The sequence below is a fragment of the Phodopus roborovskii genome, unplaced genomic scaffold (genome assembly GCF_943737965.1).
Source record: "Phodopus roborovskii unplaced genomic scaffold, PHOROB, whole genome shotgun sequence".
NCBI classification, from domain to species: Eukaryota; Metazoa; Chordata; class Mammalia; order Rodentia; family Cricetidae; genus Phodopus; species Phodopus roborovskii.
In genome coordinates, this window is record NW_026126480.1 from 35886916 (window position 1) to 35901805 (window position 14890).

Below are 14890 nucleotides of genomic sequence, written 5' to 3' on the forward strand. Positions count from 1 at the left end.
GAGGCCTGCTTGGTCTACACTGAGAGTTCCAGGTTAAGGAGGACCACATAGTGAGACTGTCTCTAAAGATTAATTAAAAACTACATATTTGAAACTAGAGATGTAGCTCAGTGTTAGAACATATTTCCTAACAAATGCAAGTCCCTGGGCCCAAACTCCAGTACTATAATAAATAAATTCAGATATAGGATAAAATGATATAATTGAATATTTAAAAGCCAGGTATGTCGACACATGATTTTCATTTGGGAGGCAGAGGTAGGTGGATCTCTGTTCATTTGAGGCCAGCCTGATCTACATAAAGTATACCAGGACATCTGGGGTTACATAGAAAGAGCCTGTCTCAAAATAAAATAAAAAAACAAAACCAACAGGTTTGAAGTCTTTGTATATAGCTCTATTGGTATAGAGCCAAAGGTCTCAGTAACTGCACCTAAGCATCTAAGCAGAGTGCTACTCTAATTGACACTCCCTTGCCCTGGGCTCAGTCCCCAGGCTTGCACAAAAAGGGTGTGGTGCACACCTGTACTCTTAACACTCAACACACTTCCACAGTAAGGTCTTGAGTTTCAGGCCAGCCTGGGCTATAGAGGGGCATACCATTTCAGGAGGAAGGGGCGGAGCAGAAGGAGTGGGGACGGAGAAGGAAAAGGGGCAGTGGTAGCAGCTGCTATGCAGTGGCTGCTTGCATTCAGTTCATAAAGGCCTTTCAATGACTCTAAGATTTCACTTGAACAATGATGGTCTACTGTCCAAAGTGCTTTTGATTTTGAGACACAGGCAAATGGAATTGAACCATAGGGTCCCTTCCAGAGCTGTAGATCATGACCAGCTGAATGGAAACGACCTTTGAAGTTATTTGTCTTTATAAGTTTGAAGACCCTAAGGATGGGAATGACACCAGGATCCAAAGACAAAAGAGACTCAACTGTGCCCATGTGGCCAAGCTCTGAGCAGAGGTGAAGCCAGGTAAACACGTCCAATCTGTTCAGAGCCGCACAGCGACTGAACCACCGCTGGCCTCTATGGCTGTTTTCTCTTCTGTGAGCTAGGAGCACACCTTCAGAGGGGCTCCATCAGACCCCCAGTGGGCATTGTCTCAAAATGTGCCCCCCAACAGCAAAGGTCCCCCAAGATGTGGCCTGCTGTCCCCTGCTAAGGTCACAGAGGTCTGTACTCTAGACCCCTCTCATCTTGCTGAAACTAAGTCTGCATCAGTCCCTGAGTCTGGAACTTGGATGGGAAAGCAGGTATCCAAAGATGGTCTCTTCAATTGACACAGGGTCCAGAGAAACCAGAGCTGTGGCCAACCAGTCCCAGCTGGTGAGGCACTGGAGGAAAAGGGCTGAGAAGTGGCTCCTCCATACTTGGTCAAACAGGTCCCCCTCTTTGGGTGGGACTGAAGTGTTTAGCTGCCCGCTCCAGTCACAAGAGCTAGAGAAAAGATCTGAAGTGCTGACTGGGGATGTGGGGTGGGGTTACCCAGGTGATAGGGACACCTGTGTCTAGGTATGAACACCTGGTCTGTTTTCTGGCCTAAGCATGGACCCTCTCCTCTGTTTAGGAAGAGTTGAGGTCTTTCTCACACCTCCCACCAGCAGTCCCTTTGAGATGCAGCATACAAAACATGGAACATGAACTTCAGGGTCCATGGGCAAATAAACCAAGCCTTGAACTCTGGGTGCTAAGGTCCCCCTGAAGCACTGAGCACAACAGCATTTCCGAGGCAAGACTTGCTGCTGAAGTTCTGACTGGTGTCTCCCAGTGCTCAGGAAAGAGTCCACATACACATCTTAGGGACAAGTCTCTTACCACATAAAAGTTTTATTGAACTCAAACGGCTCCAAAGCCTGAGGAAGACAAGGTAGGATGGGGTTTGCTCTGAGAGGCCCAGGTCCTACCTTGAACCCCACTCTCCCGCTACCTACGCTTTGCACTCTTCCTGGTTTCACAAGGGTCTCAGCAGCTACCAACCTAAGCTACCCTACTCTAATTAAGTGACACTCCCTTGCCCTCCCCCCTCCCTGTCTAGTACTTTGCAGGACAGGCCTCCCAGCTAAGGAGCATGCTGCTACTCAGACAAGCAGCACGGGTCTCTTCTGGTGCTTCCTGTTGCCTGCTTAGTCTCCCTGCAATCCCTCTTCATAGCCCACTTCTCATACTTCTTGAGGGCATGTGATTTCCTGCACCCTGACCCATCTTCTAGAATATTCCATCCTTGTATTCTCCTCCAGCCTTTCCATTATCCTCTGAAGCAGTTTCTCTAGTTCCCTGACTCCTTCTCTTTTGCCCATCACCTCCCCACCCTGGACTGGTCAGCGCCGGCCGGCTGCATGGGTCCGCTGGTGGCGGATGAGGTCAGAGCTCTGTGAGAAGGCCTTTCCACAGTCATCACACTTATAGGGTCGCTCCCCACTGTGCACGCGATGGTGCTGCAGCAGCGTGGAGGAGCGGCAGAAGCCCTTGCCGCACACAGCGCAGCGGTATGGCCTCTCCCCTGTGTGCGAGCGCTGGTGCTGAATGAGTGTGGAGGAGCGGTTGAAGGTCTTGCCACAGTCGGGGCAGCTGTAAGTGCGGCCTGGCAGATGGGTGCGGGCATGGATGGCTAGAACCGAGCTCTGGCCAAAGCGCTTGCCGCACTCCGGGCACTTGAAGGGCTTTTCTCGGGCATGGCTGCGGGCATGGGGTATAAGTGCTGAACGTTGGGAGAAGCTCTTGCCACAGATGCCGCAGCTAAAAGGCCGCTGCCCAGTATGCACTCTCTGGTGGCTGCGCAGGGAAGAGTTCTGGCTATAGCACTTGCCACACTCTGGGCAGCTATAGGGCCGCTCGTGGCTGTGGGTGCGCTGATGCCGCAGGAGGTAGGAGCTGTCGCCAAAGGCCTTCCCACAATGTGGGCACTTGTAGGGCTTCTGGCCAGAGTGGGTACGCTGGTGTCGAAGTAGGTAGGAGCTATCAGCAAAGGCCTTGCCACACCTAGGACACTTGTAGGGCCGCTCGCCGGTATGAGTGCGCTGGTGTTTGATGAGGTCAGAGCTCTGGGAAAAGGCCTTGCTGCATACCTCACATTTGTAAGGCTTCTCACCGGTATGGATGCGCTGGTGCTGGATCAGGGTAGAGCCTCGCCCAAAGCTCTTCCCGCAGATGCCACAGATGTTAGGCCGGGGGCCTTGCCCACCCCTGGCCCGGCCACCCCTACGGCCTGGACCACGAAGGGCCCCTGTCAAATTCAGGGGGTTCTGGAGCATCTCAAACTGGGGTGTGGCGAGTAGGGCCCCTGTAGGCATATCAAATGTTGCTCCTAGAGGCAGTGCTCCTGTGGGTTGCTCCCCAAACCCCTGAGTAAAGGAGTCCAGAGGGTGAACTCCTAATGGGATGCTCAGTGGATTCTTTTCCTCAGGGTTCAGAAGCATCTCTGCACCTTCCTGGAATTTGGAACTTTGAGTTTCAAATTCAGGGCTATGGGTTTTGAACTCAGGATTCTGAGCTTCATCTCCAGAGTTCTGCGGCGCATCCTCAGGACTCTGGGATTCATACCCGGGACTTTGAGATTCAAATTCGGGGCTCTTCGAACCATATCCAGGGCTTTTAGGTTCAAACCTAGGACTGCCGGGTTCATAGCCTGGACTCTTGGGGTCATAGCCAGGGCTTTGAGGCTCATACCTAGCACTCTGGGATTCAAACTCGGAACTCTGAGGGTCTGATTCAGGACTTCTGGGTGCAAACTCAGGGCTTGGGGGCACAAACCCAGGGCTCCGGGATTCAAACCCTGGGCTTTCAGGCTCAAACCTGGGGCTCTGGGATTCAAACTCTGGGCTTTGGGGCTCAAGCCCAAAAGGTATTTCTTCAACTTCATAGTCCCCATTGCCTTCTTGCTGAGAAATTTCCCCTTCTTCGCTCTCATTTGTGTTGCCTGCAGAGTCAGAGAATTACAAAAAAAAAAAAAAAAAAACACAGATTGACTGGGGGGTCTGGAAGATCATTTGGTCCATTGTTATACTTCTCTCCCCCACTCCCCAAGCGGGGTCGCTGGCCTTAAATCAAGGTGCTGAAATTTACTGCCTCCTCTTCAAAGACCCGGGACACCCAGTCTCCACCCCCAACTCCACTCCCAAGTGTGAGCTTCCAGCCTCATTTTCCTCCCACAGGCCACAGCCCAGTTTCCTGGTACACTCCTAGGAGGCGCGGCCTTCCCTCACCTTTGAGAGACCCTTCAGGGCTGGCCATTTCGTCAGGACTGTGCACATCCCCGGGCTCGAGGCCCCACGACGACGCCTCCCGCTCCATCCCTGCCAGCTCCCAGTGCAGCGGCGGTGGCGACGGCAGACGATCCTGCAACCCAGTTCGAGTGCCCGGAGACCCGAGCCCTCGCCACCCGCCGATTCAGTGCCGCCCAGGAGGCCGGGCGGCCAGGCTTGGGCCGCGAAGGCCGGACGTCTTGACCCTGGGCCTCTCCGGCCCCGCCCCTGCCCGCGGCCCCGCCCCCTCCCAAGGTCTCTGCTTGTCCTGTGGCCTTCACCGGCCCTCGCGCGTCGTGGCCTTGTAGGTGAGCCGCTACTCTACTTCTCCGGCCGTGCCCAGGCACTACTCCCAGCCTGAGACCCCTCGTCTCGACCCCGGCCCCGGCTGAGCTACTGCTCTCCCTCCCGCTCTCCCCCACAGGAAGTGTCCGTCCCTGGCCAGTTTCCCCCGCTGGCTTGCGCCGCGGCCTCTCTAGGAGCGGCTGGAGGTGGAAACTCGTTGGCATTAACCCTGGACTGGATCTCCCCGGCGCGGGGGTGGGGGCGACCCGACGCCCCAGAGCCGAAGGGAAGGACGACAGCAGTTTGTGTGCCTACATCGCAAGTCTCGGCCTATGCAAGGACCTGTATGCAGATTTCTCGGACCATGTGCGGGTCACTAAGTGTGGCCAAGGGCGAGGCGACAAGCGAGACCGAGGTCAGCGTGAAGGAGGGACGCTTCCGAGTGCCAGCCAGGGTGGCAGTTAGCTCCTTTCCTCAGCCTCGGGGTTCATTCGGACTTGCCCGGGAACCTGGGCGGTCACCCATTTGACCGCATCTGCAGGCTCTGAAGCCCAGAACCCCGCCAGCCAGCCGAACTACGGCTGTGACACCCGCACCCACTCCCCATCCTGCTCCCTCCCCTCCCCCTTCCCGCGGCGGGCTCGTTGCCAAAGAGACAGCCCCGCCTCCGCGATACGAGGCACCGCCTACTCCGCCGTGGATTGGCAGCTGGGGCTGGCATTCTTGTCGCCACTTCCCAGCTCTTAGGCCATGGGTCACCCTGGCTACTGGTCTAATTGAGCTGAAAGCGCTCAGGCCTTTCTAACCCTTGCCTGTGTGAAATGCCAGCAGGAGTCAGAGAGGAGTTGCCAGGGGTCTGTTTCCCTACGAGCTGGATCTGTGCTTTCAAAACTCCATACATCCCCCACCTTACCCTGCGACATTTGTCCTGTATTATGAAGAATGGAAGCCGAGGACTCCTAGGCTAGACACCCTTTCTTCTCCACACTTCTGTCTGCCCACAGGTTTTACAGGTGCTGAGGGGCCAGTCCAGAGATGCTAACACAGGGCCATGTTTAGTTTCCCACCTTCCCGAATCCTGAGATCAATTTAATCTCTGGTTTCAGGATTTTCTCACAAGCATGCAGGATTATTTAGAGGTGAGGGTGACACCGACCACTAAAGGGTCTCGGAGGGGAACCCAACAGAAAGGATTCGAACTTTAAGGCATCTGGTTTGCATGGAGGCTTGTAAAGGAAGAAAGGTATCAAGTTCAAAGGAAACTCCAATACCCCAAACCACAAACAGCAGTCCAAAAGTACCCAGAAATGAGCTCAACATGTACTATGGAGGATTTCTGGTAGATAAAAACCAGCATTCCTCGGGGACTTTGTGAAGCTGGTTCCCCTCTATCAAAAGGAATCATTTCCCCTTACCTCTGGCAGAAGGGACATATGGCCTGCCACCTGTGGGGCCTATCAGCTTATCAGAGTACTGGCATCACTAACACGGTTACACATTTCAAAGGCCATGTTAGTATCAGAGCCTTCACATCTCCCCTACCCTAAACTCCCTCAGCTCCCTGGCTCTCCCCCCACCCCCAGCTAGGAATTCTCCTTATGACCCTGCTGTTCTCACTGTTCTCCCTCTCCCCCCTTCTCTTCTTCCACCTCTCTGTGTCCCTATTGCTCACTGGTTCTCTGTTCTCTACCCCTCACACACAGACACCTTGTCCTCTGCTGGCCATGTTCAGTCTATTTTCTCTCTCTGCTCTGGACTCTTCCAGAACTCTCTAGCTACTCTCTCCCTTAACTAAAATAAAAAACACAAAACACAAAACAAAAAAATCCCCCAAATTCCCCCTTAACCACACCATGGAGCAATCATTGTGTCAGTTTATACAGAAGGAAACCAGAAAACACAGAGCAGGTGCAGCTTAGAATGATGGAGAATGTGACCCTGGGGAGACAGTGACACCCAATCTAGTCACTTTCTACTCTTCTGCTAAAACAATTTTAGTAGCATGCTTGACAACTTGAACCAAATCCTATTTACATGATGCAGCAGCCATGGATTATGTGTTTTCTTGTTTCATAACTAAACAAACCAGGGGAAGAAACTGGTTAGAAGGAAAGATGGCACTCTTCTTTCTCTTGAAAAGAGATGGAAACAGTCATTTGGCAAATGCCAAGTAGAGAGATCTTAGGGAGTGGGACATGGTGGCAGGGAACTAAAATTCCAGCAATTGGCAGGCTGAGGCAGAAGGAGCCCAAGTTCCAGGCCAACCTAAGGGGGAAAGAACACTGTAGAAACCCATTTCAAGAGAAGCTTGTGGACATTATCACAAAGATCTTTGTGTTCCGCCTTGCTTCTCTCCTATAGCACCTCATTCTGCCCTAAAACCTTGCTCTGTGATTTATCACTAGGGAGCATCCACACAGAGCACTCTATAAAGAGCTGGGCATGGGCCACCTATGGTTATTTCCAGAGCACTCGCAGGTAAAAAACACACACCTTTACACAGTTTACACAGACAAGCAATGGGGTCCTCCAAAGCATAGGACAGAGTCCTCTAGCTGATATTCTGATATGGTCTACTGTTTTCACTCTTGGGCCAGATCTTGAGCCACCTAGCAACAACATTTCTACCTCCCAGCCTCCCTGGTGCCCAGAGAGGCCAGTCTGCCCCTGGACTGGAGTCTGTCTATACAAAGGACATTCAACCAGGAGCCCGCTCCACTTGCATACCCATCACAGTGAGTCTCTATGCAGGCAGTAAAGGTTTCTCTCACGAGGGTCACAACTCAGCAGCAACTAATTCAAGACAAAAAAAACAAAACAAAACAAAACAAAAAAAAGGCTTGGGGTGGGGAGGGTCTACTGGACTTCTTCAGGCACCATGTGGTGAAGAAGGGCCCTGTGCATATCTTGAGTCAGCATGCACTCTGCCCAAAGTACCACCTACTCTGCAGAGCCTAGGGCAGTGAACATGAACTTTTGGTCCAACCAACTTGGGCAACACTGCAGGGTCCATGCTAGAAAGAGGTTCTCTGCGTGAGAGACTTCTGCATGAAACTGTCCTTCTATATCCAAAGGAGAAGACCTGTAAAGGCGTGTGTCAGGTGCCTATTGTAAACCAGTGTGACTTCAGTTTCTCAGGAAAAGACCATGACACAGAGCCCTTTGAGAAGAATAAAGGAAACGAAGTGTCTTTGCATAAACTATCCTCTCACCTGACACCTTGGAATCATTACCCTTGACAAAGCTAAACGGAAATGACATTTAAAAAATGATTTAATGTGTATGCATCTTGTGTTCACATGTATGTCTATGTACTTGTATGCTTAGTGCCCTTGAATGTTATGGGATTTACCACCCAGTTCTGCAGCTGCCTTGCCCCAAATGAACACACAGAGATGCTGTATTAATTATGAAACTATTGGGCGGTGGCTAGGGCTTCTTATTGGCTATCTCTGTCTTAATTATTAACCAGTTACTATTAATCTATGTAGTTCCATGTGGTCTTGGCTTACCGAAGAACACCTGATGTGTCCTCTCTTCCTGAGCTCACATCAAGACTCCTCTCTGCCTACATGTCCCAGAATTCTCCTTCTCTGGTAGCCCTGTCTTTCCTTCCTGCCTGGCCACTAGCCACACAGTGATATATAAGTGCCTTTACATGTTTGGTAGGTTTATTTATACACTTATTTGTGGTGCTAGGAATTGAACCTTCTACATTTACCTAAATCCTCAGGCTGAAAGTGAGATTTCCCCCAATGTTGGGAAAGCAATCTAGAACTCAGTACATTCTAAACAAGTGTTGCACCACTTCTACCAGTAGGCTATAGTTTCAACAGAACTAATATTTTATTGAGAAGAGTGGAACCCTCAAACTTTAACAGGGATAAACTTCCATGCCTAGAGACTGATTTAACAGGTGAGGGGCAGGAAAGGAATGCAGTTCACTGGTAGAGTGATCCCTAGCATGACCAAGGTCCTGGGTTCAATACCAGCATTGAAAGAAGAGTAGGAGAAGGGGATGGTGGTACACCTGCCTTTAATCCCAGCACTGAGGGAGGAAGAGGAAGGCAGATCACTAAGTTCAAAACCACCAGGGTCTACAGATAGAGTTTTAGGATAGCCAAGGTTATAATGGGAAACTTTGTCTCAGAAAAAAGAAAGTAGGAAGTAGTGTAGAAGCTATCACCTGTTTTGGTGTTTGTTTTGGGCAGTTTTCCTCTCTAGAGGTGGGAGGGAAAACCTTACTCCTTACACACATCCAGTGTCTGGGAAAGAAATGAAGGCCTAGGGGTCTCCACCGCAAAGAAACAAGCTACATTTCAAAAAGGTGATGAGGCATGGAGGCCTGACTTTGATAACACCACTGCTCCTTATCTGTGGGTTCTGCACCCATTGATTCAACCAATCAGATCAAAACTCTTTGAAGGGTTGAGAATGTAAGTCAAAAATAAAGAGTGACTGCTTAGCATTCACGGAGGCCTGGGTTGAATCCTCAGCACTGGGAGAGTGGTGTTAGTTTCCATCTATGCTAAACATACACAGCTTTGCTTTGCCAGAATTCCCCAGACAGTGTAGTACAATAACTATTTACATAGTGCTACATTGTCCTGGATATTGTTAGTAATCTAGAGGGACTGAGAACAAAGCCAGTGGTAGAACACTTGCTAAATTTGTGTGCAGTCCAAAATTCAGTTTCCAACACAAGAAGAAAAAAGTAATCCTGTCTTGAACCCCCCTCCCAAATGTAAGTAATCTAAAAACAATTGTTTTCTGCAAACTACGGATGAGTTTGGGATCTGTAGATTTCATGAGACCATTTTCTCACTGACTCAGGATGTAGCAGCAGGAAAATCCCTATGGCTCTTTGTTCTGCCAATCTAGCCAAATGGGTTAGCTCCAGGTTCAGTGGGAGGCTTATCCAAAAGATAAGCTGGAAGAGGAAGAAAGAGGATTTCTGATGTCAACCTTTGGCCTCCACACATGCATATGCTCACATATGCCTAGAGGAGGATTCAGCTTCTTTGGGCCACAAACTTCTTTGTGTGTCCTCTTTCTGGAAAGACATGCAAATATTACAAGAAATTTGGCTGGGATCTATTGGAAGACCATACCTGCTGCTCTTGAGGCCAGTGATTCTCTGAGGAAGCCTCCTCCTGGCTTAAGATCCTTCTGTAGCAGAACTCAACATGTAGTAGCAGAAAATGAAAGCCTGCCTTTGGAGGAGGCATTCACCAAGAAACTAACTGAGAAGGGGTGCAGTTGGGCCAAGAGTTCTCATGACCCAAGAAACGATGCATTAAATAATGGGAGGTTAAGTAGCAGCAGGAAGTAGAGGATTTGGGTCAAGTTTCTGGGCCCTGGGCAAGCTTTGCAAACTTGAAAGTACTCTGAAATCTTAACATAATAACTGTGATACCTTGTAATTGACAAGCTGACAGTAGCAGCACTTTTGGCTTGAGTCTGAGTGAGGAACTGGCTCAGCAAGCTGAGCCCCATGGGTCAGCACTGAGTAACCAGGAAAGGCTGCAGCTGTTTTGTGAGCCTGTTCTCACCCTATGTCCTGTGACAAGGTGGCAGATGAGCCAATCACCCCAAAAACAGTACAGAGTTTAGGGAGGCCTTGGTGAGGTCAGATTTGAAAGTTAGTGGGGTGAACTCTTCATTACTCTACCTGAGCAGTATATTTTCTCCAAGTTGTCTGTGGCTTTTGAAGTTCCTACAGGGAATGGGGATGGCAGAACACTTGCCCAGCCTGTGCGAGGGCCTGAACTCTCAAACCACAAACAAACAAATAAAACCCTAAGTTTTAGTGGATCTTGGTTTTGTCCTCCCAAGGAAATTGGAAATAGAGCTGAGTAAATAAAACCAATATATACTGAGGAGCTGGAGAGGTTTAAAGCACTGGCTGTTCTTACAGAGGACTTGGATTTGATTCCCAACGCCTCTCTCTCTCTCTCTCTCTCTCTCTCTCTCTCTCTCTCTCTCTCTGTGTGTGTGTGTGTGTGTGTGTGTGAGAGAGAGAGAGAGAGAGAGAGAGAGAGAGAGAGAGAGAGAGAGAGAGAGAGAGAATTCTGTAACTCCAGTTCCAGGGGATCTGATGCCCTTGTTTGGCCTACAATGATATTATATTCACATGGAACACAGATACACACACAAATAAACCTGTACACACAAAATAAAAATTAAAAAGTGCTGAGGACAGAAGCTTCCCTGACACAGTATGTACACTGAAGTGGAAGTGCTCCATGGAGGCAGGGGTGCTTCATCACCTTCGCTAGACTGAAGTCTAATCACAAAGGAACAGACAAGAGACTCACAAAGCCCTAGGGCAGTTTCCCTTCAGCTTCAATATTAGCGTTTTATCCCTAGCCTGGCTGCATTTGTTGAGGGCATGATTGACTTTCTCCTCTCATCTGGCACTGGTCTTTCCTCTGCCTGGATCTTTCACATGCTATTCCAGCAGACTCACTCCAGTGTTCTCAAAGGACACTGACTAAGTGGGGGCTGTTTGGAGTCATGGGGCTTTTTTTGGGTTTATTGTTTTGAGACAGGGCCTCATGTGTCCCAGACTGTCTGTAACTCACGTAGCTGATGATGATCTTGAACTTTTGATCCTTCCTAGTGAGCTGATTACAGGCAAGTAGTGCTGGGGTTCAATCCAGGGCTTTGTGAGGACTAGGCAACCCTGCATCAAATGGGCTACATCCTTGGACCTGTCTTGTTTTTCAAGTAAAACATTTTGGGGTGCATGGGTGTCATTGCCCATATGTGACTTTCGGGAGTCAGTTTTCTCCCTGAGTTTCTGGGGAAAGAATCCAAGTTGTTAGGCAACAAGCACCTTTTGCCTGCTGGGCTATCTCGACAGTCCATCTTGACTCTTTTGAGACACGTTCTTGCTTCACAGACTTCTACACTGGCCTCCAACTGCCGGTCCTCCAGTTTCAGCCTCCCACGTGCTGAGATTATAAGTATGCAGGGGCAATACATGGATATTTCTAAGAGAAGCCAGAAATCTAAATGTGTGTGCTTGAAGTACTTCAATCCTTTTGTTTATTGTTTTTGTTCTTATTTTGTTTTGTTTTCAAGACAGGGACTCACTGTTTATCTTTGGCTGTCCTAGAACTCACTCTGCAGACCAGGCTGGTCTCAAACTCACAGAACCCCCCTGCCTCTGCCTCCTGAGTGCTGGGATTAAAGGCGTACACCACTACACCCGGTTGAAGTACTTCAATTTTTAAACCTTGACTATTAGCTTATGTTTGAGATAGGGTCTCAGGAAGTCTACACTCGGTATCAAGTTCCAGATCCCCCAGGCCCACCTCTTAAGTACTGAATTAGACAATCACTGTCATACCCAGCTCTTAACCAGTAATTTACATCCTTTGAAAATGCAGCAAACCCAATTAAAGGACCATAAGAACTAACATCTGTATTAACAGGGAAAGCAAAGTCCTTTTGACCTCAATTCTCTTAACACTTAAAGGAAAAACTGCCTTGGTGTGCCTCCCTTTAGCTTCCAAGAAAGGCTTTGAAACAGAAGGAAATGGGATATCTGCAAAGGACACTGCTGACTGCCTAGGCTGCTGTCCCCAGGGTACCTCTTGCTAAAAATTCTGTGACTTCCTGGAGGCTGCTATGGAAGTTGAAGTCTACAAGCAATGTGAGCTTCAGGAAGTATAGACTGTCATCTTTTGCTTTGTGATTGTTAAGGCCATATCCCACACTGCTGAAACAGCTGGATATTGCTGGAAGCCCACCAGTGGGTCAGGGTCCCATTGGCCTTTAGCTATGGATAAGAGTAGCCCATTATCTTCCCAGCCCCTGTAGCTCCTAACCCCTGGCGATGAATCCACCAGCGCTTTCTCACAGCTTAACTACCTGCCACACTGAGGGAAGGGGTAGGGCACGCGACACTGTGGGTCTGATTGTGGGCTTCCAGTTCTGAGTTCTGGTGTAAAACAGTTTGTAGTAAGATATTTAACCTGTTCACACCTGTTGCACTGACCACGCCCATTGAGGGTGGGGGCAGGTGTGGACATGATCTGGGAGAACTAGGTCTGGGGTGGGGGACTGTAATGCTCCTGATTGGCTGGCAGAAACCGTGTACCTTCTTATTACACCCTGTCCAGAGTTTCAGATAAAAACTTCATTCAAGCATTTCCTGCCAAGCAGAGACTAGCTACAAATGTTACAGCTAGTCCCCTTGAGAAATTTTGTTGCTAAAAATTTTCTTCCTACAGGATCCCATGGAGTAATAGTCATCCCATTTCAGCAAAAAGTAATCTTAAGAATGTCCACTTTCCCCACTGTTGACTTTTAGGGATAATATTCATCTGCATGGGTTTGATTCTAGTTACTTAGGGTTGGGTATGGAAGGTGATGCTCAGACTCCAGTATCTCTTTTAGACAGGTATAGGGTATGGTTGGGAAAGGTATGGTTTAGATGGGATATAGGTAGATTAACTATCTTCTTGTAAATTATCTTAGTAATTATTAGTTATATGCAACTTACATTGTTATAGATCCTTATATGTTGTAACCTATGTAAAATTAAGTTTGTATTCCTTTCTCAGATGATTTGTATATTATATTTTGTCACATTGTGTAAAATCTTTTGTTTACCATGTTTTGTGCACAATATCCTTATCATATTCTATGTATGTATACCTTTACTTATGTTTGGGACATTTTGTATAATGATACAATTTAGGATTTTTTATTTAATTTAGGAATTGTACACTATACAGTTCTACCTCTGGTCAAGACATTTCTACTCTACATGTATATATATGTACATAGTTATATTGCTAAAGTATTTGTCCCTGCTTTACTCAGGGAAGTTTCAACCAGTTTTATAGTTAGGTTCCTGAGTATTACAGATTATCTTCACCCATGTTTCTTATACCTATGAGATTAGTCAAACATAGATGCTTAATCTTCAAACACTTCATAGACCTGCAGAACATGGCATTTAAATGTTTTAATATTAGTACTCTGTTGACATGAGACACTATTACTCCTAACAGCACTGTGCACTTCCCAAAATATGTTGGGCACTGTTGTTGCTCCTTCTGGAGTCCATCCTCGCCTCAGCTAACGGCCTCTTGGGTAAAGAACTGCCCCCACCTTGACCACTGATTTGGACGTGCTGTCCTATGTGCTTACAGGAGACAAACATAGAAGACTGCTGGACCTTGCCAAGAAAGGGTAAGACAGCCTTTCTACCTCCCTGCTTCTGTAGTGGTCTGTCAGATACTCTAGGCCTTAGCCAAAACTGGTTGCACCAACATTGCTGGGAGACCTTGGGTGACTGACTGTCCAGGTAGCCTGCTGTTTCTGTATTTGCTGCACTATTTGGAAGTTGCCGATCCGAACTTCCTACCTTCCCTAATATTGTTATCTTCCCTCTCAGGTCTTTGATGAGGTTGAAGATTAGACTATCACAATTATTATTCTCTCTTCCTAGATAGAAATATTAGGTACTAGATTTAAATTTTCCAGCTTAGGACAACTCTATTGTAATCTCTGTTATGCCTTCACCCTAGGACTAGATATGTAGGTCTTAAGTTTGTATGTTCTTGATTTTCATTTTCTTAGAGCATACTTAATATTCACTGTCTTTATATATAGTTTTATATCAAACCTAAATCTTTTCTTTAGACTAGAAGGGGAATTGTAGTGAGATGTTCACCCTGCCGTACCTGTTGCACTGACCACGCCCATTGGGGGTGGGGATAGGTGCAGACTTGACCTGGAAGAACTAGGTCTGGGGTCTGGACCCTGGAGCTCTCTCTTGCTTCCTGGTCGGAGACAGCGGGCATCTAGAGGCATCCTTGGGATGCTGGCAGTCATCTGTCTCTGTTGAATAAACATCTATTCAGCCTATCTGTTTTCCCCAATCCTTATTTTTCCATGAAAACAGTAGCCAAAGTAAGCATTGCAGTAGGGCTTCCCTCTGGACACACAATTGAGTGGTGAGGGCAGGACAGCATTTAATTGGGGCTGCTTACAGTTCAGAGATCTAGTCCATTGTCGTGGTGGTGGGAAGCATGGCTACATGCAGTCAGATATGGTGCTGCTGAAGAAGGACATGGGAGTTCTACATCCCAATCTGTAGGCAGCAGGCAGAGAAAATGAGCCAGTGGGCCTGGCTTGAGCATCTGAAACCTCAAAGCCTGTTCTGAGTGACACACTTCCTCCAACAAGGCCACACCTCCTAATAGTGCCACTTCTTATGAACCTACTGGGGCCATTTTCATTCAAACCACTAAAGTGACAAGCCTGAGATGGCTCAACACAACTCAGTCGTCAGTATTTGTTCAAATTTCAGCACAACTTTGTGAAAAATTTCCTGGCGATAAATAACT

At 48.2% G+C, this 14890-nt stretch overlaps 1 protein-coding gene across 1 annotated transcript; it reads right to left on the reverse strand.

Annotated features, from left to right (window-relative positions):
* Positions 1–1808: 1808 nt before the first annotated feature.
* On the reverse strand, positions 1809–5201 carry Znf768 (zinc finger protein 768). The gene is made up of 2 exons (XM_051193052.1): positions 4200–5201; positions 1809–3913 (listed from the first exon to the last, which is right to left on the reverse strand). The coding sequence occupies exons 1-2, from the start codon at positions 4285–4287 to the stop codon at positions 2316–2318; spliced, it is 1686 nt and encodes a 561-aa protein (XP_051049009.1). The 5' UTR covers positions 4288–5201; the 3' UTR covers positions 1809–2315.
* Positions 5202–14890: the final 9689 nt, after the last annotated feature.

Bases quoted from the DNA above. Each gene is read 5' to 3' on its own strand.
- Znf768 (XM_051193052.1), bottom strand. From the start codon at position 4,287: ATGGAGCGGGAGGCGTCGTCGTGGGGCCTCGAGCCCGGGGATGTGCAC. The intron at 3,914-4,199 runs GTGAGGGAAGGC...CTGACTCTGCAG, and splicing joins CCCTGAAGGGTCTCTCAAAG to GCAACACAAATGAGAGCGAA.